The 26078-nt window shown below is 46.4% G+C and overlaps 5 protein-coding genes and 1 pseudogene across 5 annotated transcripts; all 6 read left to right on the top strand.

Moving 5' to 3' along the window:
* The first annotated feature begins 3242 nt into the window (after window positions 1–3242).
* LOC125545543 (2-alkenal reductase (NADP(+)-dependent)) lies at window positions 3243–5670 on the top strand. The gene is made up of 5 exons (XM_048709534.1): window positions 3243–3628; window positions 3705–3882; window positions 4271–4437; window positions 4513–4595; window positions 5207–5670. The coding sequence occupies exons 1-5, from the start codon at window positions 3377–3379 to the stop codon at window positions 5583–5585; spliced, it is 1059 nt and encodes a 352-aa protein (XP_048565491.1). The 5' UTR covers window positions 3243–3376; the 3' UTR covers window positions 5586–5670.
* A 1083-nt stretch (window positions 5671–6753) lies between these two features.
* Window positions 6754–10170, top strand: LOC125545544 (probably inactive leucine-rich repeat receptor-like protein kinase At5g48380). Its single transcript, XM_048709535.1, has 4 exons — window positions 6754–6895; window positions 7024–8543; window positions 8709–8916; window positions 9081–10170. The coding sequence occupies exons 3-4, from the start codon at window positions 8887–8889 to the stop codon at window positions 9954–9956; spliced, it is 906 nt and encodes a 301-aa protein (XP_048565492.1). The 5' UTR covers window positions 6754–6895; window positions 7024–8543; window positions 8709–8886; the 3' UTR covers window positions 9957–10170.
* A 2196-nt stretch (window positions 10171–12366) lies between these two features.
* On the top strand, window positions 12367–13225 carry LOC125545546 (probably inactive leucine-rich repeat receptor-like protein kinase At5g48380). Its single transcript, XM_048709536.1, has one exon. It carries the CDS (start codon window positions 12412–12414, stop codon window positions 13204–13206), a length of 795 nt encoding a protein of 264 aa, XP_048565493.1. The 5' UTR covers window positions 12367–12411; the 3' UTR covers window positions 13207–13225.
* Window positions 13226–14897: 1672 nt separating this feature from the next.
* On the top strand, window positions 14898–18095 carry LOC125547073 (annotated as a pseudogene).
* A 3587-nt stretch (window positions 18096–21682) lies between these two features.
* On the top strand, window positions 21683–22489 carry LOC125547072 (probably inactive leucine-rich repeat receptor-like protein kinase At5g48380). Its single transcript, XM_048711096.1, has one exon. It carries the CDS (start codon window positions 21683–21685, stop codon window positions 22487–22489), a length of 807 nt encoding a protein of 268 aa, XP_048567053.1.
* Window positions 22490–24198: 1709 nt separating this feature from the next.
* Window positions 24199–24993, top strand: LOC125547069 (probably inactive leucine-rich repeat receptor-like protein kinase At5g48380). The gene has a single exon (XM_048711095.1). The coding sequence runs from the start codon at window positions 24199–24201 to the stop codon at window positions 24991–24993; it is 795 nt and encodes a 264-aa protein (XP_048567052.1).
* The last annotated feature ends 1085 nt before the right edge of the window (window positions 24994–26078 follow it).

The following is a 26078-nucleotide window of genomic DNA, read 5'->3' as shown; positions in this document are numbered from 1 at the left end:
GCCCCTCGCGCGCGTCCGTCCTTCGACGAACAGCGCCCGGGCGCTCGCTGCCGCTCGGCGCCCGCAAGGTGTTCGACAAAACGCCTGCAAGGTATGTATTGCTCAAACTTCATGAATTTGGTGCATGTTGATTGTAGTTTTTATAGCATAGTATTGAACATTGTAGATGAGTTCGTCGTATGATTCTTCCGAAGAAGAATTCGATATGGAAGAGGAGGAGGATCTTGCAATGATCCTAGCTATGCACATCAATAAAAAGCCGAAGCACGGTGGTTCGGTTATGGGTCGGCAGAAAATTTAGAGGGATAGGATCGATGTCCACAACAGATTGATCAGGCATTATTTTACGGAGAATCCCACATACCAGTCAACCCAAGAGAACTGTTGGCGTGATGAGCTAATGGGTATAGATATTTTTAGCAGGTTGGATACCGTTGAGGTCAGTGCAGGTATAAGAAAGGCTGAGAGACGAGAAAACGGTTGTCCCGTGGCTATCGAATTAAGAACGATAACAGGACTTGTAGGTTCTCGTGCAATTCTGGATCATGTGACAAAAACAGGTCACTTGACTCAGTCTGTAACTTTCAAGCCGTTGCACAAGCACTTATTAAATTGAAATAGGGGCATCCATTTTCGAGCTCTATCGCACTTTCCACACCTGTTGTGTACAATCATCCAAGTTGTATTTTCGTCGCCGGTTTAGGATGAGCACCGAGTTGTTCAGACGCATTACAGAGAAACTAGCGAGCCATGACCGATTTTTTCAATAGAGGAGGAATGCCGCCGGAGAGCTCGGGCATAGCACCTTTCAGAAGGTGACAGCCGCTTTGCGTATGTTGGCATACGGTATCCCGGCTGAGTTAGTTGATGATCACTTGGCTTTGGGTGAGAGCCAAGCCATCATGTGTGTCAAGCGCTTCGCAGTCGGAATTGTGCAAGTGTTGGCCAGGAGTATTTGAGATCTCCCAATGCTGAAGACGTCGCAAGGCTATTGGAGATGAACAAAGCTCACGACTTTCCTGGTATGCTTGGCTCAATAGATTGCATGCATTGGAGTTGGAAAAATTGTCCAAAGACATGGCATGTGCAATTCCACGGTCAAAAAAAGGGTTCCACTATAATCCTTGAAGCGGTGGCCGATCAAAAGACTTGAATTTGGCATGCATTCTTTGGAATGCCAGGATCTTTGAATGACATCAATGTTGTCAACCGATCACCACTGATGAATAAGATTGCAAATGGTGATTTGCCACTGGTGCAGTTTGTAGCAAATGACCGTACATACAACTATGACTATTATTTAGCGGATGACATCTATCCAAAGTGGCAAACCTTTGTGAAGCCGTTGAAAAAGCCGGAAGGTAAGAAAAATCTTGATTTCCACAATGCTCAGGCGGCGGCTAGAAAAGATGTGGAGAGAGCTTTTGGGATTTTGCAAGCCCAATTTGCTATTGTGAGAGGACCGGCTAGATTTTGGGATCAAAAAATGCTTTGGTACATCATGCACGCTTGTGTGATCATACATAACATGATTATCGAGAATGAGCGTGGCCAAGATGTAGACTACTCTCAATATGAGCTCTTGGGACATCCCGTGCGAGTGTGACGGAGGGCTGAAAGAGTGACCCGTTTTGTTGCCTCCTATCATGCCATTCGACGTCCCGCAGCGCATGATGATCTTCAGAAGGATCTCATTGAGGAGTGGTGGGCATGGAATGGACGACAAAAAGCATCATGATTTGTGCGTTCGATATTGTATTGTTAAACTATTTGTTGTATTGAACGATAAACTGTTTGTTTGAGTTGTAATAACGAAATTGAACTATTTTTTTGATTTATTTTGTTTGTGTTTGATCTTTTTGCTTCTGTTTTGAAATGCATATGTTGTTTGTGCGAGAGTCGCGCGCGCTGCATTTTAGCGCGCCTGCTGGAGCCAGCGCTGCCCACCGCGCCAAACCAGGCGATGGGCGCGCGGCAAAGTAGTTTTTAGCGCGCGGCGCGTTCGGCGGCTGTTGGAGATGCTCTAATCAAATAACACAACTGCAACACGAGCAATGATGAGAAAGGTGCATGAAGAGAACCATAATTTAAATTTTAAGCATCAATGTTTATATAAAATTGCCAATGAAATTTCCACAAAAACATACTAGTAAAACGCAGACACTCGAGGAACAAAGTGCAAATAAACAAATACAGAGATGTGAATGGAAGTCTATTGATTTGATCTCGAACAGTGTTGGATTTTTGTAGTCCTCTATTCCTAAATAGGTACAATCCATTGCCAGTTTTTTCTTCTAATCATGCAGCCATACGGAAACCAATAAGTTAATTTTTTTGCATGCAACCCACTATCTAATTTTCCTTAGCACGCAGCTATGCTGATATTCTCCATCATACGAAAACCAATATTCAATGAAAACTTCATGAAAACCATATTTTAAAGTTTTTAAAAATCTAAAAAACATGGGATGTTAAAAATGTGATGTTTTATTGCTACACAAAATTTCAAGTTGAAAACATTATGAGATGTAAGCTATGAAAAAGACAAATTCAGCCTTGAATAGTGACATTACTATTCGACACTATTTAACGCTGATTTTGTCTTTTTCATACCTCACATCTCGTAATGTGTTTCAACTTGAAATTTTGTATGGCAATAAAACATCACCCTCTTAACATCCCGTAATTTTTTTGATTTTTTTTTTGAAATTTCAAAATATCTTTTTTTTGTGGTTTTCATCGGTTTCCACCGAATATTGGTTTCCGTATGATATTCTCCCATGCGAATCAACTATGCTTAAGTTACTTTTTGCATTAATTTTACCACCAATCACGCCACATTAGGAAGCCATGCATACCACTTATAAGTTATATTTTTGAATTCTTTTTTATGTTATCATTGCGATATATACGTCGGATAATTGGAGCACACATGCATAGCTTATGGTTCAATTTTTTATTAGAAAATGACATTATGTTAAGTGCAATAAAAAATCACCTTTATACATCATTTTGGTGTATACTATTTCATATGTTTACCCTTTTAAAACTATATATAAATTGAGAACACTCCTACTTTTGTTTTTACATTTTTAGTTGTTTTTAGCACATATACAATTTTTTTTGAATTGCATATGCATTTTTTTTAACAAAACGTAGTCACCATTGACGAGACTAACGGCTGAAAATGATTCGGCAAAGTTGACCCAACCGGTCTCCCCCCTCCCGACCGTCGGATTCAGCTACCACCCGCGGCACCCCCACCTACCTAAACCTCGGCGACTCTCTTCCCCCCACTGTTCACCGGCAGCTTACCTCACCTCGGCGAGTTCCACTCCATCCGCCAAAGACGCTCTCTACTCCCCGGACAGCGGCAATGGAGCAAGCGAGCCCGCCGGCGGGGTCGGCGAGGAACAGGAAGGTGGTGCTGCGGGATTACATCAGCCGCGCGCCGAGGGAGGACGACATGGCGCTCGTCGACGGCGGCGCCGTGCCGCTGCGCGTCCCCGAGGGCGCCGCCGGCCCGGCCGTTCTGGTGAAGAACCTCTACCTCTCCTGCGACCCCTACATGCGCGGCCGGATGCGGGACTTCCACGGCTCATACATCCCCCCGTTCAAGCCCGGATCTGTCAGTCTTTTCCCCCTTCTGACTGCTCTCTCTTGTTGTTGCTGGTTACTGATCAGGCAAAGTTTTATCTGTCAAGGTTATAGAAGGGCTGGGCGTGGCGAGAGTGGTGGATTCCACTCATCCGGGGTTCGTTGCCGGTGACATTGTTTCGGGAATGACTGGCTGGGAGGAATACAGCCTGATCGACAAGCCCGAACAGCTGAATAAGATTCAGCAAAGCGACATACCACTGTCCTATCACCTGGGGCTTCTCGGTTAGTTTCTTGCTGCTATTTTGGCTATTCAGTTGAACCCTGAAGCATCGACAGTATATATCATGAGTGAGGAAGGGCAACACTTACTGCACTTCATTTCTGTTGGAAAGTCTTCCCCTGGTTGCACGAATATGTAATGTGTAATCGAGAAGAAAATGGAGGTCAGAGTAGGCACAAAATGAATAAAGGTGTGTGGTTGAGGGCATTTTTAATGGACGGCTCTCTCGTTGTTAATGAATTGGCAATGGTGTGTTTGAGTGGGTCTATTCACGGGGCTGTTTTAATGGAATTGCAATGTTGTAACCAAGTAGCTACTGATTCTGATATTGCTGTTTGTTAACTATTCTTTGTTCGGACATGTTCACTAATACTCTGGTCTTCCCCGCAGGCATGCCTGGTTTTACAGCTTATGTTGGATTCTATGAGATCTGCTCACCGAAGAAAGGAGAGTTTGTCTTTGTTTCTGCTGCATCAGGAGCAGTTGGTCAGATTGTTGGTCAACTTGCAAAGCTACATGGCTGCTATGTTGTCGGAAGTGCCGGAACAAATCAGAAAGTACTCATCACGCTTGTAGTATATACATTGTTATCTGTTTAGCTGTATAATTCAGGGTCTACAACAATGTTTCAGGTTGAACTCCTAAAAGATAAGTTTGGATTCGATGAAGCTTTTAATTACAAAGAGGAGCCTGACTTGACTGCAGCCCTAAAAAGGTCAGACCTTCTCCTTCTATAAGATACAACAAAACGCCTAAGAACGAGATAGCAGTAACTTGCATAAACCATAGAATGATCAAGCTAGGTTATAATGAACATCTGAAAGCCATGTTAACAGAATGAACTATTGATGAACCTAGCTGAATTATGAGACACACTTTACCATATTAGGATTATTGTGTGTTTGGTTTAGGAACCAGATGTCCGGGTTCTATGAGCGTAAATGGAGACACTTCCCCCTTCTCCGACATATGAATATGCCTTGCCTTGAAGATAAAGAAATCCTGAGTAAGGAGAGAGATTCTCCACACGAATAAACCATCTGGTCCTAAGTCCAAGCCTAACACGTCATCTCTTATTAACATGGAGAGGAGTACAAAGTAAGAGATATAACAACCCTACCAAAAGTCATGGTTGATCTAATGACGGTCGGATGAATTCTTGGATGAGATGGGCCCGCAAATCAAACATATTGTTCATTTGGCAGATATTTTTTGTCATCATCTGCTTACCATTTTTGTGTAATCAGTAACTCTATTGAACTCAGTAAACAAGGAAAATAGCACCAAAATGATGTTATCTTTGTTTTGCAATCTTTCCATACATAGGTACTTTCCTGAAGGTATTGACATCTACTTCGAGAATGTAGGCGGACCAATGCTAGATGCTGTACTCCTTAACATGCGGATGCATGGTCGCATAGCAGTATGTGGGATGGTCTCCCAGCACGGCATGACTGATCCTTCAGGGATCCACAACCTCTTCTGTCTGGTGCCGAAACGGATCAGTATGAAGGGCTTCATCCAGAGTGATTACATCAAGTTATTCTCACAGTTCGTCGATTACATAACCAAGCATTACAAGGATGGAAAGATTGAATATGTAGAAGACATGAGCATCGGGCTAGAGAATGCGCCAGCTGCCTTTGTTGGTCTATTCAGTGGTAAAAATGTGGGCAAACAAGTCGTGTGTGTGTCACAAGAGTGAAGCACATCTACATTCTGATGAATATTATGAATATCTCATGATTCAAATAATAATAAAGATTGTGAACTGCTCGTGTTGATGTGCATTTATCTGATCTTGTCCATGCTTTGCCCAATATTAAGTGCGAATAAACCAACTTTACGATGGGATAAGATGCTTGATAAGGCATGAGGTTCAGTATCATAACAGTTTCCTCGTAGTAATGCCAGTGAATCTTGTCAAGAACTCTTTGTGCTTTGAAAACAGACATAGGGATATGTTTTTGTGATCTTTAATTATGATTAGTAAGCCATGGTTTGATCCTCAATCCAAGTGCCTACTAGGACCATGAGAAGCATAGTCTTTACTCTTGACAAAGTAGCTGTCTAGCTGTCTGTCTCATATGTCTTAGTTTTCTAGCCTCATAAATCGATGATGTGATACATCAATCCAGAAAGTTCTACCCCTATTTTAAGTGTTGTTCAGTTTATCAGAATGCTTATTACTTGGTTAGACTGGGATGGTGAGCTGGTCAGTCTTTCTTCCGTGTGCTTGCTACTCTCCCATTCAGTAGAGCCGAGGAATTAATTATCAGAAGAAAAGTCTTTGCTCTAGTGAAGGAATTGTCACTTTTAAGACTGTGCCTGTTCAACTAAGCAGGTGGTGGCTGGCTTCTACTTTGGCTTGATCAAGTGCTCAGTTTTCTGAAGCACCTCATCTTGTGTATTTGCATGAAATCAACAAGGCAAGTGCACATGACTTATTTGCATCTCTGGAGTCTGTTTTGTGGTCTCTTCATTTCTGAGCTTTTTTTTTCAAATAGAGTGTTCAAGTATTTCTTACACAAATTTTATATCAGGTGACGTTCGAATTGACAAGCTGCAACTTTTGGCAGAGCAGCTGTTTGTTTCATTCCACATTTGCGATGGCTTATCATACCAAATTCCTCCTTTTGTTTCTGCTCTTTGGGAGCTCATCGTTTTGTTTTGGTTTTCAACTTGATATCCAGTGCCTGTTGTCTGTGCAAGAATCAGTGATTGATTCCAAAGGCATACTCATGTCCTCATGGGATTTCGTCACCAATACCACCGGTGGTTACATATGCCGATTCACTGGCGTGGAATGCTGGCACCCAGACGAGAACAAGGTTTATGCTTTGCGTCTCAGCAACCTAGGGCTTGAAGGCCCATTTCCTCAAGGTCTTCAACATTGCACAAGCTTGAACATACTGGACCTGTCAAGTAACAAACTTTCAGGACCGATCCCTGCTGACATCTCATGGAGGCTGTCGTATGTGTCATCTCTGGATCTTTCCTTCAATAAATTTTCAGGTGAAATCCCAGATAGTATAGCAAATCTGATAAATCTGAATGGCCTCAACCTTCAGCACAACCAATTAAGTGGACGGATTCCTGCTTCACTGCAGAAGTTTGATGCTTCATACTTTGCTGGAAACCAGGAACTTTGTGGTACACCACTGCACTAGTGTCCTAGGAGGAGATGGAGACTGAGACGGATCAGGCTGACCAGCATCAATGATCAGTCCAGCATCGGAGCAGTCGTCGTGGGGTTCGTGGTGGCCTTCTACTTCCCTCACTGCTTCATCTTATCTGAGAGGCTCCTTGTCCGGATAATATGACCCAGTTGTTCTGGAACTTTGTCTGCCATCAACTTCCAGAGGCCAAACAAGCACTTCCAACAGCAACTTTAGTTCTCACCCCTGCAGTAGCAGTTCACCAACATGTATACCTGGTACCCTAGCGAGTGTAGTGTTTTTTCTTCACTTTTAATGCAAATGGTGCAAGGTATTCTCTTAAGGAAAAGAGCGATGCACGGAATTACAGGTTATATACTTGTAATGTTTTTTGTAGTGTATTTGAGGTTTCAAAAAAAGACAAAGAGTTATATTCGTGTTCACTCTCCCTAATCATTTTCTTGAGAGAAATAAACTCCCATCACAGCAGCATAACATATCAAATTTGATCAGCTGAACTTAGAAAATATATATTAGCAGCAAGCTTGATATTTCATAGGGGCGGCTGAATCAGAATAATGCCCCTTATGTTTTCTGCCTAGTAAGAGAGCAGACATCTCAGTTCTGCAGTGTTGTCCTCCCTCGACCTTGAGGACATCTTCTGAAAGTGTCCAGATCTTCTCCACCATGGTATGTTCATACTCTATGTTTGATTTTTTTGTCCAGTGAATATTTTTTTTAAACATGCATGCTATATGTTCTGCTATGGCATGCACACTTTTAAAATTTGATACTGAAATATGACCATGTGGCATGTAACAGAATAAATTGGCCCCAACTTGAATAATTAATACTATACTTTCTAAACTGTACCAGTTTGCGCTGTATGCACAGGAGACACATGGCCGTATTTCTGCATCACAATGTAGGTAGTGTTATAGGAATGATATCCATTCATGTTTTCTGAAAATCCAACAATTTTTTTTAAGATAAAAGGTTTTTTTTAGCCCCTCGGCCCCATTATTATTAATGGAACCAGAGAGAGCACACACAAACAGCCATGCTCCGCATGTTCAGCTACAAAGGAGAAGGAGGTCAATTATTTTGGAGTAACAGAAACTACAAATTCACCTCATGAGACCGTGAGGTCAGAGTTCTGGCAGGAGGCCTCAAAATTCTATTCTGCCAGGCGTTGATGTAAACTCCCTCCACACATTCCTCGCGGACAATTCTACCGAGACTGGAGACTCGACGATGCTGGGTTGGTCTTTCTGCCGCGTGCCTTCTTTCCATACTCATGTCATGAGGGCAGCGCACTGCCTATCAGAGCAGTTGGATAAGGCTAGAGCGATCATGATTCGCACTGAGACTGATCGGGTGCTTTACAATCTTTTCTAGAAGATACAATCGGGTTATCTTGCATCATCGGTGGTCCATCATGGAGTAGCATCATATAAGTCCCAGCATTTTTGCCCAATGTGGAAAAGTAATTTATAAGTACCAAGGTATTGTTTTATCCTAATTTAATCCAGATACCTACTAGTTAGGGATGGGAGAAGCACTACCTTTACTATTGGCAAAGTTTTACCTGCCTGTCACATACCTCCTCATAAATAGATGATTTGATGGCATCAGTTCCACAAGTTATACACCTAATTTTCTCTCGACAGTGAGTGACTGGTGACCGGTGAGTCTTCGGAGACTATTCACTCAGGATGGGGACTATTGGCAGTAGGCACACGGTTTGTCTTCCTTCCCTTTATACTTCAGGGTTTGACTGAAGAAAAGTCCATACTCAAGTGGAGGCATTCTCTGTTTTAAAAGGCTGCACCCGTTCATCTACTGCAGATGTGGCTTCTGATTTGCCTGGATCAACTGGTGAGTTTTCTGAAGCATCTTATATTGCCTAGGAAATGTCACATGAAATTAACAAAACAAGTGTTTTCCGACTTCTTTATTTGCGCTCTTGGTCTTGGAGAGCAAATTATTTCTTTATTTTTTCAAGTAGCGTGTTCAAGTGTTCTTACACAAGCTTTGATCAGGTGACGTCGGAATTTACAAGCTGCATGGCCAAGCAGAGCTGCTGTTTGTTTTACTCCATGCTTGCGATGGCTGATGATACCAACTTCCTCCTCTTGGTTTTACTCTTGAGCAGCTCATCGTTGTGTTTTGGTTCTGAAGCTGATATCCAGTGCCTGAAGTCTGTACAGCAATCAGTGATTGATCCCAACGGCGTGCTGAAATCCACCTGGAACTTTGAAAATCCCAATCCCACCGACGGTTACATATGCCGTTTTACTGGTGTGGAATGCTGGCACCCCGACGAGAATAGGGTTCTCTCTCTCCGACTCGGCAACCTAGGACTTGAAAGCACGTTCCCTCAGGGTCTACAAAATTGTTCAAGCATGATCGGCCTGGACCTGTCAAACAACAATTTTTCGGGACCAATCCCTAGCGAAATTGCAAGGGAGGTGCCGTATCTGACATCTCTGGACCTTTTGTACAATAGCTTTTCGGGTTCGATCCCACAGAATATCTCAAATATGACATATCTGAATATCCTCATCCTTCAGCATAACCAGCTCAGCGGTCAAATTCCACCGCAATTCACTTTGCTTACTCGGTTAACCGCATTCAATGTCGCGGACAACTTGTTATCAGGACCTATTCCTTCTTTGCTACAAAACTATTCGGCTTCGAACTTTGCTGGTAACCAAGGGCTTTGTGGTTCACCGTTGGATGATTGTCCCCCCTCGAGGAGGAGATGGAGACCGGTAAAAATCAAGCTGCACAGGCTCAACGACCAGTCGAGCATAGGAGCGGCCGTCGGATTCGTCGTGGGGTTTGTGGTGGCCTTCTACTTCCCGCACTTGTTCATCTGCTCCGAGAGGCTCCGAGCCTACGTCGTCCGCATATGATTCACTTGTTGTTCTGCAACTTTGTCTGGCATAGCCTCCGGAGGCCAAATGAGCACTTCCTGCAGTAAATCTTTTTTATCTTTGTTCCCTGCAGTAACGATTATCTTAATTCACATGATATGTATGCCTGGCAACTAGCAACTGCCGGTGCTTGTTAATGCACATTTCAACTCTTCTAGAAATATGCGAGGCATCAACTGGCCGTGATTATTCATGTACCCTGTCCACATTTCTGAAGGAACGGATACAAGGCAGCTCCGGGTAGCCTTTGAAACTCTGCACTTCTGCAGTGCTTTTCTCTCCATTTCCATGCATACCGATCGTCTTTGTAATGGCAGAGAGTACGGATCCAGTTCCTCCTGACTCCTGAAAGGCTTCGCTCACGAAGAGGACACCTTCGCGTGTTCCGGTGAAAATTCTACAGAGACAGGAGGCTCTTGACGCCGGGTTGGTCTCTCTGCCGTGTGCCATCAACAGAGCCGATTGGTTTCTGTGGAAGCTCCCTTCTTTCAGTTTCGTTTTCTGTTATTGTGGAGAGCCTGATGCATGGATGGGGTTCGTGATGGGCTGATGGCCATGATCCATTGTCAGCCAAGGATGCCAAGGATGTGCAGAATGTCTCGCCAAAAAAAAGGATGTGCAGAATGAACTAGCAGGAGAATGCACCGGCTGCCTTTGTTGTTGTTCATCATTGGGTGGCAACAGTGTCGGAAAACAACTCATATGCGTGTCCAAAAGGATGAGCTTGTGTACATTCTGGTGTGTATTGAAAATGTCTCCTGGATTCAAACAAGAAAACTTTTGTGCCTGGGCTTGAGGGAACTGATGAGGATTTACGTGATCTTGTTCATGCTTTACTAAGCCCGGTATCAATGGGAAATGGTAAGGTACAGTTCTTTTTATAAATTTGGTCCCTCCACTATTGATTAAGCTTTGTTTTAGTCCCCAGTTTATGAAACAAATAAGTTTGAACCATAACTTGTGATAGCAGATTTACTCCAGAACTTACAAAGAGTGGTATGGCTGATGATGTGGTAGTGGTTCTGCACTCGTGAACGCATGACACGTTAATCATTTAAAAATGAACAGATCATGTGAAGAAAAACAATTGTAAAAAAATCAGGGCGAAGTCAGAGAAAACAGAAAAATATGAAGAAAACGTCAGAAATGTTTTAGAAAAGTTACAATAACATCTCAGAATTTGATTAGGATGTCTACTAGAACTTACGAAATTCAGAAGCATTCTCATAAAAGGATAATAAATAAAAAAATCATAAAAAATCATGATCATTCATGCAAATCACCATATTCCTGAATTTACATGATTGTTCCTCAATCTTTTGTGAGTTTTCTCAAATTCCATGTCTTCCTCCAAAATATTTCTATGCTTTCCTTTTCTTTATCTTGTAATAAATTCATTTCGTAGGGATTCCAGTTATCTTCTATGCTCTTCTAGAATATCTTAGCTTTTGGAAATCAGCATGCGGTTGGATGATTAGGAGGTTATCCCGAGCCCACCAGGAATAATATCATAGATTTGAAAACTTGTACTTCCTCCGTTCCCAAATATTTGTCTTTCTAGAGATTTCAACAAATGACTACATACGAAGCAAAATGAGTGAATCTACACTGTAAAATATGTCTACATACATCCGTATATTGTAGTCAATTTGAAATGTTTAGAAAGACAAATATTTGGGAACGGAGGGAGTATGTCTCATTAAGATGGAATATTGTTTTAGCGGGAGTCGATGTTCCCGTCGACAACAAGACGCATGTGGTGACTTTTCGTCAATGAAGCTCCATGATTCTGGTCTTCGGTAGGCGCTGCATGAGTGTGTGCTCCGTGTGTATGCGTTATGTTATACTCCGTGTTTCTAAAAAAATTGATCCCCCTCATTTTCTTTTTTTCTATAATGTTTTTTAAAAATTACCTTACACCATATGATCGAACTCCTAACATAGTTAACTCCCTAAACCTGACTTTTCTAAGACAATACAGCACTAATTTCATTGGTACGTAAACCTGCTGACCTTGACCTGCCTGCCGGCCGGCCGGCCGCGACTGCATTTCCGTTGCCTTGGTACAATGTGCTGGCGTCTACAAGACTCCAGAAACTAACAGGAAAATTACTATATGCTCTATTAGAGCGATTCTCCGTTTTAAAAGCGTTGCTCCCATTCAATCTTTGCAGCCGGTGGCCTCTGCTTTGGCTGCATCAACTGGTGAGTTTTCCGAAACACATCATCTTGTCCAAGAACTATTTGTACATGAAATCAACAAAGCAAGTAAACATGTCTTCTTATTTGCCTTTCTGAAGGCTGCTTTGTAGTGTCTCCATGTCCTGGCCTTGTTTATTTGAATCCGAGTTTGTAGTGTTCTTCTTACACATGTTCTGGTCAGGTGGCGTTGGCGCTGGAATTGACAAGTTGCGGCTTTTGGCCCGGCAGAGCCATGGCTGAGGATACCAAGTTCCTCCTTTTGTTTCTCCTCTTGAACAGCTCAGCATTATGTTTTAGTACTGAACATGATGTCCAGTGCCTGAAGTCTGTGCAAAAATCAGTGATTGATCCCTCCGGCGTACTCAAATCCTCTTGGAACTTCAGAAATAACACCGATGGTTACATATGCCGCTTTACTGGTGTGGTATGCTGGCACCCCGACGAAAACAGGGTTCTCTCTCTGCAACTCAGCAACCTAGGACTTGAAGGCCCATTTCCCCAAGGTCTTCAAAATTGTACAAGCATGAGTGGCTTGGACCTGTCGTCTAACAACTTTTCAGGATCCATTCCCTCTAGTATTGCACATCAGATACCGTATGTGACATCTCTGAATCTCTCATACAATAACTTTTCAAGTGAAATCCCAGAGAGTATGGCAAATTTGGCATACCTGAACATGGTCAACCTTCAACATAACCAACTCGGAGGTCAAATTCCAGAGCACTTCAGCATGCTCGGTCGGTTAACCTCGTTCAATGTTGCAGACAATTTGCTATCAGGGCATATCCCCACTTTTGCACAGGACTTCTCGCCTTTAAATTTTGCCGGTAACCGGGACCTTTGTGGTGCACCATTGGACGAATGCCCCAGGAGTCGAAGATGGATGCTGGTACCAATCAAGCTACGCAGGATCAATGAAGAGTCTAGTATCGGAGCGGCTGTCGGGTTTGTCCTAGGGTTCGTGGTGGCCTTCTACTTCCACTTGTACTGCTGTGAGAGGCTCCTTCCTTATGTCTTCCGCACATGATCCACATGTTCTGGAACTTTTGTCTGTCATGAACTACCAGGGGCCAAATTAGCACTTTGAAATAAAATTTTAGGTTGGTTTCTCTTTCTGCATGAATAACTTAGCTTTTTTTCACCAGATATGTAACTTATATTAGCAAGTGTGGTTGCTTTGGTTGTAATGCATATTTCAACTCTTCTAGAACTTTGTTGTTTCCAGCCTGCTCCCTGCTTATGATCAGTATATGCCAACCATCAACTGGATCTTACAAAAAACTCTTCTAGAATGATTATTTCAACCTTTAGCATGATTAACTTGTAGAACGATTTACTAGCCGTTTCCGAGGACAAAGACCTTTTTATGATGGTGTCTACATGGCTGGAGCGTACAGCCAGGAAGGTTTTCTCCCTCCATGGATGGCGGTGTGATCTCCGTATAGGATCTGCCCCCACCCTAGACTGGATTGATTTATTTTTACTGCAAAACTATGTTTATTTTTTGGTCGTTTGGACTTGTTGGCTATGTACATCATGTTATGCAGAGTCCGGCCATTTTTTAGATGCGATTGTATCACCTTGATAAATCAATTAAATGAAATGTCCTTTATCAAAGGAAAAAAACTAGCCGTTTCTACGATTCGATAAGCTAGATCACTTGGTGTCGCCGCTCCCTCCTCCACCACCTGAGCCGCATTAGCTCCTCCTCTGCGATGATGCCCTTGTTGTTTTTCTTCTTTTAGGGCTTGTTGAGCCGGACCCTTAGCAGAACCTTATTGTACTTTGTGTTGTGCTACCTGTGTGCGTGTGTGTGTTTGTGGACTTATGTTGTACCTTGTGGCTGTGGTGGGTTGCTTTATTTATAAAGCGGGGTAAGAACAACTCCAACGGACCGACCCAAACGGACGGCGATTTCATCCGCTTTTTGTCCGTTTGGATCGGCCAGACGGACACGGATGTCCGCTTCCGCATTTGGGTCGGCGCGTGCGCCCAACGCTGGCCTGAACCTATTTTTGACGGTGCAAAAATAATAATAAACGCATGCATATTAAAAAAGAGAAACATCATTAATTAAACATTAAAGCCGGCCACGAAGGCCGGCGAGAGTCCACGCGTCCACGTTTGCATTAAAAAAACAGCCTAAACTACGAGGCGGCGTGCTGCCCTAGGCGTCCTCATCGTCGTCCTCGGGGTCCGTGAGGTCGATGAGCGTCGGCGCCGGCCCGGCCCAGGCGAACGCCGTGTTCCAGAGCGTCGTCATGTCGGGCTGTGCCGGCGCAGGCAGTGCCGGCGTGGGGGGTTGTGCGGCTGCCTGTGCAACCGCGGCTTGACAGGCCTCCTTCTCGGCCTCGCGCTGCTCCTCCTCGAGGTCGCGCTCGAGCATCTCGAGGTACTCGCAGTCGCGGCGCTCCTCGGCCACCTTGATCTTGCGCCAGTGCTCGAGGTACGCCTGCTCCTGCGCCGGCGTCGCTCCCATCCAGACCGGCGGCGCGCGTAATCACTCGCGCACTACTCCCGCCCAAGAGTAGCGCTCGATGGGGGACGACTCGGGCTCCGGCTCCGGCTTGATGGGGACGGCGGGGCCACCGGCGGCACCACGCTGTCGCCCGCCGCGGAGAGGGCAAGGGCCTACGCCATTGCCGCCTCGTACCGAGCCTCCTCTTTCGCCTCCGCCGCCTCCGTCCTGCGCCGCTCGTCCTCCTCGCTCTCCCGGCAATGGCGCCACCACTGGGATCCAGATGCCAGTCGTGCGGCAGCGTCACGTCGGGATATGGCAGAGGTTGGTGGTGCTGCCAGTGCCACTCCGCCTGGTGCACTGGCACGCTCACGCGCTGCCTCTGCCGGCGAGGCACCGGCGCCGGCGCCGGCAGAGGCGGGAGGAACTCTGAGGGGAAAGGGGTGGCGGGGGACTTGCCCTTGGCCTTGCTGCCGCTGGCGCCGGAGAAGAGGCCCATCTCGCTGTGGTTTTGGTGGCTAGGGTTTGCGGCGACGAGGGAGCAAAGGATGGCAGATGTGGACGGCGAGTTTGGATGAAGACGGCCCCGCCGCACGGTCGCCTTAAAAAAGGACGAGCGCCGTCGCTAACGCGTGCGCCCGTCGTCATAAATTAAGCTGACCGCGTGAGCAGCGGGTAGTTGGACGATCGCCATGTGAGGACGTGGCGGACAGCGGGAAGGCGCGCGAAGCGTCCGTTCGGCGTCTGCGCCGATACATTTAGGCCGCAAATACGTCGGCGCGGACACGACGCGGACGTGATTTGGGTTTAGGCCGCTACTTTTGTCCGCGCCGACTCAAACGGACGCAGGCGGACAAAATGGGTTGGCCCTTTGGAGTTGCTCTAAAAGCCTTTTCCGATAACTATATTCAATGTTGCAGGCAACGTGTTATCAGGGACTATTCTTATTTTGCTACAGAAGTTTCGCTCATGAACTTTGTTGGTAACCGGGGGCTTTGTTGCGGTGCACCAGTGCGTAAATGCCACACGATCATTACAGTATTGGAGCAACCATTGGATTGGGGACGGTTTGTCGTCGCCTTCTACTTCCCACGCTCCTTCATCTGCTTCAAGAGGCTTTGTGCCTAAGTCGTTCGCATATGATTTACTTGTGTGTGTGTTTTATTTCAAAAAGATGATTCACTTGTTCTGAAACTGTGCCTGTCAAAAGTTGTCGAACTAGGCTTTCGCCCTACTATATTAATATGGCAACCACATAATACAACTGCTAGGGCCTCAGTACAAGCACAACCAAACGAAACAAAAAAGAAACAACAGAGGAAAAAATGCCAACAACGCCGGCTCGATGAAAACGATGTTGATTCACAACCGCTACGCCCACCGGAGAATTCCCACCACGCTCCTAGCACTCCGGACCGCCACACACGAAGCAACACCTTCAGGAAATAACGCGACAACAACGACGCTGTTGCTCGGACTTGTTCTAGGGTTTCCCCGATATGCGGAGGGGCATGGTGGAAGGGGTATACCCGCCGCCCTTCAAGAAGGCATGACAGCACCCACGAGCATCACCGCGTCAGTGCCGATCCAGCCGACAAGGATTTCTCCCGACCGCCAACCAACCATGACCCCAGACGATCCAGCACGCTCCACCAAACTTGCCACCCACCAACACGTGCCACCACGGTCCTGCTAGCATCATTGCCGTCTCACCATGGCAAGCGAAGCGAGACCGGCGAACCGAGAGGAAGCAACCGGGAACGACGAGTGACAGAATCGGCAGCCACGCAGGAGGGGACAACCTCCACCGCCCTAGGCGGTAACTGACCGGATGCCACATCAGGAGCAAACCAGGCACCCTACTAGGCGTTCCCAACACGTCAAACGGTGGCGCTGGCGAGCTCGTGGTCACCAACGCCCTATAACGACGGGTTCTGATGGGACAGGGACATGGGCTCCCTTACTCAGCTGTCCAGCCACTCCAGCACGGCAAAAATGGCTTAAGTGGATGTGTGCATTCTAACTAGTAGAGACCGGGTGCGTGTTCATTGTATTTGTATCCACTTGATATTTTATTTTGAGTCGATAAAATTCATAGTTTGTTAAAAAAAAAAGCCACTCCAGCATGGCCGCCTCGTCGAACAACCCCCCGGGACACATACCTCTGAAGTGGTACCGTGGCAGTCTAAGATGACATAAACCAGGCCTTCAGACTACATTGTTTTTTTCAGATGAGTACAGACTTCAGTGCTTTCACTGCATACAAGGAGTGCTAAAACAGAATGAGTAACGAGAAGACACAACGTAGGCCCGCAACGTGATACCGGTCTCCACACGTTCCGGCGTCAAGTCCACGGCGGCGACCGGCCGTTTGTCGTGCCGCGCGCCATCACCAAGTAATAAATCCACCAGTTGAAGGTTCTTCCTCAGTCAGCATATCGATCTGTTCCTTTTTCTTCAGCTAATAAGGGGCATGGCATGAACGTTTCGTTCATTCAAGGAATTATAGCTAGAGGCGCTGTTTTCCGCTGCATGATTTGCGAGCAGCCGTCATCTACGGGCCAGGTGAGTTCACGAGAGCCGAACCTTTTTATTTCTGCCACTACTATTTTCTTCTCTTCTCATACAAGTATTTTAGTAAAAACATAAGGTGATATAACACAATACCATCGATCGTGCGTATTTTAATGGCGCAGGTGACACCGGAGGTTACACGAAGCTGCTCGTCTGGCTGCTGCTCCTAAGCAGCTCGTTCCAAAAAAAAGCAGCTCGTCATCGTATTTTGGCCATGGAATCGGTGATTCTGATGTCCAATGCTTGAAGGGTCTCAAGCAATCGTTGGTTGATCCTAACCATGTACTCGAAACAAGCCCAGAAAACGGTCCATACCCAGACTCGTGGACATTTCCTGAAAAGAGCATTGACGGTTACATATGCCGGTTTGCCGGCCTGGAATGCTGGCACCCTGACGAGAATAGGGTGCTCGGTTTGCACTTGGGCAGCCTAGGGCTCGAAGGTCCATTCCCTCAAGGTCTCGACCTTTGCACCTCATGACCTACCTGGACCTGTCAGGCAACAACTTCTCAGGCCCTCTCCCGGAGCGCATCTCCGAGCAGCTGTCCTACATAACCTACCTGGACCTCTCCAACAACAGTTTCTCAGGTGGAATCCCCGCAAGCATCGCCAACATGACGTACCTGAACGCGCTCACCCTTCAACACAACCAGGTCACCGGCGGAATTCCAGCGGAGCTGGGCAACCTTTCGCGGCTAGTTTCCTTCAGCGTGGCGGAGAACTCAATGTCTGGTCCTGTCCCGGACTCTCTGCACCGCTTCCCGGCTGCCAACTTCACGGGCAACCCGGGGCTCTGCGGGCCGCCGTTGTGGGTGAGTGTGTGTACCACGCGCATATGCAATGCAATGGTTCAGAGTTCTGCCTATGAAATACAGGAGTACTGAGTAGTTCTTTTTCCCATGATGGGGGTTGTACCATGAGTGGCTGATTGGACATCGATCGATGGTTATTATTTTCGCATATTGCCCCTGATTTCATTTCCACCAATAAACACAGGAAAACGTTTACTAACGGGCGACCAACAGAACATTGCACCGATCGCAAGCGAGACGCTTGATCATGCTGGATTCTTTTTTGACAGTGCGTCTCGCTTGCGGCGCACTATCACAACACACCCCCACGATAAACACAGGAAAACGTTTACTAACGGGCGACCAACGGAACATTGCACCGGTCGCAAGCGAGACGCTTGATCTTGCTGTAATCGTGCGTATCACAGCACACCCCCACGATAGACGTTGTTGCGGGGCCCATGCTGGATTCTTTTTTTCTTCGCCTTAACCCTTAACACCAGCTTTTAGCCGAGCATAGCAGCTGTTTGTTTCACTCCTTGTCCTCATATACGCGAAGGTATCAAGATATCCATGAACCTCGATATGATTTTTATTATGTTTAAGGTGTTTTGTACTTTCGATGAATCTTTATAATAGATTTAAACTTTCTCCCAATCAAAAAAAGAAGGCGTGGCACTTTAATCATTTAAATTAACAAATCATGGAAAAACAATTATAAAAAAAATCAGGGTGAAGTCTAAGAAACAAATGACATGAAGAAAACATCAGAAATGTCCTAGATAATTTACAAAAGCATCTTGGAATTTGAAATATGAAAAAATAAATTAGGAAGTCTACTAGAAGTCTAGAACATACAAAAATTCAGAAGCATTCTAATAAAAGGATAATCAAGAAACTGATAAAAAAATCCATGACCATTCACGCAAATCACCATATTCCTGAATTTCCATGATTATTCCTCAATATCTTGTGAGTTGTTTCAAATTTCATGTCTTCCTATAAAATATTTCTACATTTCCCTTTTCTTTATCTTGTAATAAATCCATGGGAAAATATCATATGAAAACCAGCATTCAATGGAAACCGGTGAAAGGACCAGGCGAAAACGATGTTTTGAAGTTTAAAAAAAAATCTAAAGAATCGGATGTTAAGAGAGTGATGTTCTATTGCCTTGCATATTTTCAAGTTCAACCACATTACAATATATGAGCTGTGAAAAAAACAAAATCAACACGGAATAGTGCCGAACAATAACGTCACTATCATTGTCGCATTTGTCTTTTTCATAGCTCGCATCATGTAATGTGTTTTATATTGAAATTTAACATGACGATAAAACATCATCCTCTTAACATCTAATGGTTCTTTTAAGAATTTTTTGAAATTTTCAAACATGGACCGAACTACTGCTGGTTCGGAGGATTCCACTAGGAAGCCCCGCTCCCGCTCCAAGGTTTTCTCCACACGCCGCCGCCGACCGCCCTCCTCTCCTGCACCTTCGCTCGCCGGCCGCGCCCCGCCTCCCTCTCCCCCTCTAGGCCCGCCCCCCGCGTCGACTTCTCGAGCGAGGCGACCCGGGGCCCCTCTCCCCCCCCCCCCTGCCCCCCCCCCCTCCCCCCCTCCCGCCACTGCCGACCTACGCCACCGGGCCCTGCCCGCGTGGTGTTGGCGGCAGTGGCGGCCTTTCCTTCCCCGTGCGTGGTGCCATGGCTCAGGTGGTGGCGACCCGCGGTGGTGCCCCTCCGTCGACAGTGGTTCCGACGGCGACGACAGCTCAAGGCGGTGCGGCTTTGGGTGGCCAAGAGGCGGCGGCGTAGCCACTTGGCGGCGGGCTGGCGCGGTGGATGGTGGCGCGCGGCGCCCTCGCGGCCCAGATTTGGGCCCTTTTGGGCCCCATCTAGGTTTGGGCGGGCCTGACTCGGTCTCGCCTGCAGCGGCTCCGGCGGGGGCGCGGCTTGTGCGGGTGGTTGTGGAGACGGCGGCACGTCTACTGCAGCGCGACGACGGGTGCTTCACGAGCCCCTTCTGGGCTCGGACGGACCTCGAGGGCCTGGTACGCTTCCCTTGTCGCATCCGGTCGGTGACCGCCGATGGCGGTCGAGGTTGTCTCCTCCCGCGTGGCTGCTGTCACTGCCGCTCCTCGTTCCCGGTTCCTCCCTCTCATCCTCGTTGGTCTCGCTTCATTGACCATGGTGAGACGGCGGTGATGATGGCAAGATCGTGGTGGCACACGTTGGTGGGTGGCATGTCTGGTGGAGCGCGTCGGACCGTTCGGGGATGTGGGTGTTTGGCGGATGGGAGAAATCCATGCCGGCTCGCCGACACCGACGCGGTGACGCCGGTGGGCACCACCGTTCCTTCCTAAAGGGCGTCGGGTATTCCCCTTCCCCCGCCCCTCCGCGTACCGGGGGAAAGCCTAGGACATGTCCGGGCAGCAGCGTCGTCGTCGTCGTGTTCCCTCCTGAAGGTGCTGCTTGGTATGTGGAGGTTCGAGGTGCTAGGAGCGAGGTGGTATATCTTCGGTGGGCGCAGCGGTTTCGGGTTATCATCATTTTTGTCGATATGACACTGTTAACATTATTTTCTCTTTTCTTTCTCTTCTGTTTCTTTTGGACGTGCTTGTGCTGCTTGCCCCAGCATTGGACTCTTTGTTGTATCGGGCAGTTGCTATATCTATATAACGGGGCGAAAGCATATTTCGTCAAACTTTCAAACATGGTTTTCGTGAAGTTTTCTTTGAATGTTGGTTTTCGTATGATATTCTTCCTGAATTTAGTTCGTAGGGATTTCAATTTTTTTATGTTCTTCTACAATATCTCAACTTTTGAGAATCAACATGTGATTCGATGATTAGGAGGTTACCCCTGACCCACCAGCAATAAAAACCCAAATTTGAAAACCTTTATGTCTCATTAAAACAGAATATTGTTTCGGCGAGAGTCAACGTCCCGTTGACAACGAGACGCATGTGGTGACCTTTTGTCTGAAGCTCCGTGATTCTGATCTTCAGTAGGCGTTGCATGAGTGTGTGCATCTACATTGTACTCCAAGTTTAAAAAAAACACTTTCCCTAATTTTTAATGTTTTCAGAAATCACCTTATACCATATGGTCGAACTCCTAACATAGTGAAGTCCCTAAACCTGACTTTCTTAGGCAATAGAGTACTATTTTCCTTGCTACGTAACCTGCTGACCATGACCGTCTTGCCGGCTGCTGGCCGGCTGGCCGGCCGGCCGCGACCGCGTTTCGGTTGCCTTGGTGCAACGTGCCGTCTACAAGACCTCAGAAATTAACAGGAAAAATGTGATGTGCTCTATTGGAGGGATTCTTCGTTTTGAAAGCGCTGCGTCCCTTGAATAGTTGCAGGTGGTGGCTTCTGCTTTCGCAAGCTGCAAGTTTTGGCCGAGTGCCGGGTGAGTTTTTCCGAAACACCTCATATTGTCCATGAAATCAGCGAGTTTTTCCGAAACACCTCATATTGTCCATGAAATCAGCGAAGAAAGTGAACATGTCCTGTTGCCTTTTTGAAGCCTGCTTTGTAGTGTCTTCATGTCTTTTTTCTTATTTGATTGAATCGGAGTTTTTAAGCGTTGCACATGTTTTGATCAGGTGAAGCTGGATTTGACAAGCTGCATGTTTTGTCCGAGCAACTGTTTGCTTCATTCCCCGTTTGTGATGGCTGATGATACCAAGTTCCTCCATTTGTTTCTCCTCTTGAGCAGCTCATCATTTTGTTTTAGTTCTGAGCTTGATATCCAGTGTCTGAGGTCTGTAAAACAATCAGTGATTGATTCTAATGGTGTACTCAATTCCTCTTGGGATTTTGACAATTATGATAGATCTAGCTACGATTGGTACATATGCCGATTTATTGGTGTGGACTGCTGGCATCCCGACGAGGGCAGGGTTCTCTCTCTGCGACTCGGCAACCTAGGACTTGAAGGCCTATTTCCTGAAGGTCTTAAAGATTGCACAAGCATGAGTAGTTTGGACCTGTCAAATAACAATTTTTCAGGACCGATTCCCTATGACATCGCACAGCAGATGCCATATTTGACATATCTGGATCTCTCCAAGAACAGCTTTTCAGGTGAAATCCCACAAAGTATCGCAAATTTGGCATACCTGAATTTATTGAAACTTCAACATAACGAACTCAGCGGCCAAATTCCAGAGCGGTTCAGCATGCTCACTCGGTTAACCACGTTTAGTGTTGCAGATAACTTCTTGTCGGGGCCTATTCCTACTTTTGCACATGACTTCTCTCCTTTATACTTTGCTGGTAACCGGGACCTTTGTGGTGCACCATTGGACGAGTGCCCCCGGAGTCGAAGATGGAGGCTGATACCAATCAGGCTGCGCAGGATCAACGACGAGTCCAGTATCGGAGCGGCTGTCGGGTTCGTCCTAGGGTTCGTGGTGGCCTTCTACTTCCACTTGTTCTGTTGTGAGAGGCTCCTTCCTTGTGTCTTCCGCGCATGATCCACTTGTTCTGGAACTTTTGTCTGTCATCAACTACCAGGGGCCAAATGAGCACTTTGAACCACAAGTTTAGGTTGGTTTCTGTTTCTGCATGAACAACTTACTAGTAGCTTTGTCACCTCATGATATGTAACTTAGCAAGTGTGTGTGCTTTGCTTGTAATGCGCATTTCAACTCTTCTAGAATGATTATTTCAACCTTCGACACAACCAACTTATAGAAAAATCTCCTTCCTCCTCCCGTTGGCTCCGCCGCCGATCCGCCCCTCCTCCGATGGCCTTTAGGCTATGGAGGTGTGGAGGATCCCCCCCACCCCACCCCGCCGGCGGGAGGGACCCCGTTCTTGTTTTTGCTAGGTTGAACGTCTTTGTTGGGGCTGTGTGGCAGTGGCGATGTCTCTCGGTAGCAATAATGTCTCCCACGTCCTATCTCCGTCCCGATGGTGCGAATAGCGTTGTTGAAGGATGTGTGGAGGTGTGTCTTTGTCGGATCTCATGGGATTCGGTCGCTGCTGGTCTTCGGTGGAACTATTTGGATTCAGTTTTTGTTCGTCTTCATTCATGTGGTTCCAGGTTTGATCTTTTTGATCTACAACTCTCTCCATCGGTGATGGTTGCTGCTCTGATGCGCTGGTCCTTTGGGGCCTTAGCATGACGACTTCCCGACTATCTACTACAACAAGGTTTGCCCAGCTCCGGTGATGGAGGGGCGATGACAACGGCGCGTCTTCGGCTCGCTTCAGTGCTTGTAGTCATCGCTAGGTGGTCCATAGACCTGGTTGTAATTTTTATTACCTCTTGTGTTCTTTGTACTGCCATGATCGATGGAAATTTCTCTCGCAAAAGAAAAAGGCCCTGATTGGATTGTCATGTTCCCTTTAAATACGTCTGTAAAAAATAGAGGTCTCGGCTCATTGTCCGGTTTCCAGCCGAAAATTGTGAGAGGGCGGTAAGATACAAGTGTAAAATAAACACCTCTGTAATTAGTTACAGCAAATCCAGGCATGGCCTAAGACGGAATATCATTTCAGCGGGAGTCGACGTTTCCATCGACAACGAGACACATCTGGTGATTTTTCATCAATCTTGAAGCTCCGTCATTCTGGTCTTGAGTAGGCGCTGCATGAGTGTGTGCGCCATGCGTTGTCCTCCGTGTTTCTAAAATGCATCCCCCCCATTTTTTTAGAATGTTTTCTGGAAATCACCTTACACCATATGATTGAACTCCTAACATAGTTAACTCCCTAAACCTAAACCTTCTCTAAGCCAACACAACACTAATTTCCTTATTATGTTACCTGCCGGCCGGCCGGCCAGCCGCGACTGAATTGCTGTTGCCTTGGTGCAATGTGCTAGCATCAACAAGACTTCAGAATTTGACATGAAAAATATTATGTCCTCTATTGGAGGGATTCTCCGTTTTAAAAGCGTTGCTCCTTTCAATCTGTGCAGGCGGTGGCCTCTGCTTTGGCTGCATCAACTGGTGAGTTTTCCAAAACACATAATCTTGTCCAAGAACTATTTGTACATGAAATCAACAAAGCAAGTAAACATTTCTTATTATTTGCCTTTTTGAAGGCTGCTTTGTAGTGTATACGTGTCTTGGTCTTGTTTATTTGAATCCAAGTTTATAAGTGTTCTTACACATGTTTTGGTTAGGTGGCGCTGGCGTTGGAATTAACAAGTTGCGGCTTTTGGCCCGGCAGAGTGATGGCTGAGGATACCAAGTTCCTCCTTTTGTTTCTCCTCTTGAGCAGCTCATCGTTGTGTTTTGGTTCTGAACAAGATATCCAGTGCCCGAGGTTTGTGCAACAATCAGTGATTGATCCCTTGGGCGTACTCAAATCCTCTTGGAACTTTGGATATGCCACCGACGGTTACATATGCGTCTTTACCGGTGTGGAATGCTGGCATGGCGGCGAGCACAGGGTTCTCTCTCTGCGACTTGACAACCTAGGACTTGAAGGCCCATTTCCTCAGGGTCTTCAAAATTGCACAAGCTTGAACATCTTGGACCTGTCGAATAACATCTTTTCAGGACCCATTCCCTCCGGTATCGCACAACAGATACCGTATGTGATATCTCCGGATCTCTCATACAATAACTTTTCAAGTGAAATCCCAGAGAGTATGGCAAATTTGGCATACCTGAACACGTCCAACCTTCAACATAACCAACTCGGAGGTCAAATTCCAGAGCGCTTTAGCATGCTCGGCCGCTTAACCTCGTTCAATGTTGTAGAAAATTTGCTATCAGGGCCTATCCCCACTTTTGCACAGGACTTCTCACCTTTATACTTTGCTGGTAACCGGGACCTTTGTGGTGCACCATTGGATGAGTGCCCCAGGAACCGAAGATGGAGGCTGAAACCAATCGGGCTGCGCAGGATCAACGACGAGTCCAGTATCGGGGCGGCTGTCGGGTTCGTCCTAGGGTTCGTGGTGGCCTTCTACTTCCACTTGTTCTGTTGTCAGAGGACCCTTCCTTGTGTCTTCCGCGCATGATCTATTTGTTCTAGAACTTTTGTCTATCATCAACTACCAGGGGCCAAATGAGCACAAGTTTAGGTTGGTTTCTGTTTCTGCTTACTAGTAGCTTCGTCACCTCATGATATGTAACTTAGCAAGTGTGTGTGCTTTGCTTGTAATGCGCATTTCAACTCTTCTAAGATGATTATTTCAACCTTCGGCATAACCAACTTATAGAACGATTTACTAGCCGTTTCTGTGATTCGATAAGCTAGACCGGTTAACCAAATTCTTAAGTGATCCTTTTAGGGATTTTACCTCTTCATATTTTTCCTTCTTTCTCTTCCTTTTGGCACTACCAGATAAATGCCTTCTAGAGGACATCTCACTAAACAAGAACAAGCAGCATAAAAAGATTAAAACAGGGAACCAATGCACCTGAATGTGGATGTAGGTGTCCAAATTAGTAGATCCGCAAGTTGCAGTCAGCACGAACGAGAACACAACACCCCTCCTTCTCCAGTTCAGCAGTTCTCCCAAGCACTCAAACTTAGATCCGCTGAAGTCTGAAGAGCAGAAGATAAGAAGAAAGATGTGGAGTCGTCATAGGGGGAGGGCACCTCTATTTAATTGAAAGGAGGAACGGGTTTATGGAGGGGAAGAAAATAAGAACACGCACCGTCTCCTCTCCAACGTCCAGCTGATGGGGAACGAGCAGAACGTTGAAGAACGAAGGGGAGTCGATTGGCGCCTTTAGTTTCCATTAATGGACGGCGGCGATCTTGGAAACGGATACGGCACAGGAACGGCGGCGGCGCGGCGCTGTTTTGGGAGTCTCAATTTGGGGAAGAGGAAACGAGGAGCACGGGAAACATCGACCGATGCTGAACGGGCCCTCTTTACTCTCGTTGAATGGGAAAAATCGACCGACTACTAGAGGCAATAATACCTGGGCTGGGGCCCCTGCCTTCCGAAGGCCCAGGGCGGGCGCCCCGTCACCTCATGATATGTTATCAGAGACGGTGCGTGTTCTTCTTTTCTTCCCCTCCATAAACCCGTTCCTCCTTTCAGTTAAATAGAGGTGCCCTCCCCCTATGACGACTCCACATCTTTCTTCTTAT

The sequence above is a fragment of the Triticum urartu genome, chromosome 3 (assembly GCF_003073215.2).
Source record: "Triticum urartu cultivar G1812 chromosome 3, Tu2.1, whole genome shotgun sequence".
NCBI classification, from domain to species: domain Eukaryota; kingdom Viridiplantae; phylum Streptophyta; class Magnoliopsida; order Poales; family Poaceae; genus Triticum; species Triticum urartu.
Note: the sequence above shows the minus strand (reverse complement) of the source record. Positions and strands in the feature narration are given on the sequence as shown.

Bases quoted from the DNA above. Each gene is read 5' to 3' on its own strand.
- LOC125545544 (XM_048709535.1), top strand. From the start codon at position 8,887: ATGTGGCTTCTGATTTGCCTGGATCAACTG. The intron at 8,917-9,080 runs GTGAGTTTTCTG...AGCTTTGATCAG, and splicing joins TGATTTGCCTGGATCAACTG to GTGACGTCGGAATTTACAAG.
- LOC125547069 (XM_048711095.1), top strand. From the start codon at position 24,199: ATGGCTGAGGATACCAAGTTCCTCCTTTTGTTTCTCCTCTTGAGCAGC.
- LOC125545543 (XM_048709534.1), top strand. From the start codon at position 3,377: ATGGAGCAAGCGAGCCCGCCGGCGGGGTCGGCGAGGAACAGGAAGGTG. The intron at 4,438-4,512 runs GTACTCATCACG...ACAATGTTTCAG, and splicing joins GTGCCGGAACAAATCAGAAA to GTTGAACTCCTAAAAGATAA. The intron at 4,596-5,206 runs GTCAGACCTTCT...TTCCATACATAG, and splicing joins TTGACTGCAGCCCTAAAAAG to GTACTTTCCTGAAGGTATTG.
- LOC125545546 (XM_048709536.1), top strand. From the start codon at position 12,412: ATGGCTGAGGATACCAAGTTCCTCCTTTTGTTTCTCCTCTTGAACAGC.
- LOC125547072 (XM_048711096.1), top strand. From the start codon at position 21,683: ATGGCTGATGATACCAAGTTCCTCCATTTGTTTCTCCTCTTGAGCAGC.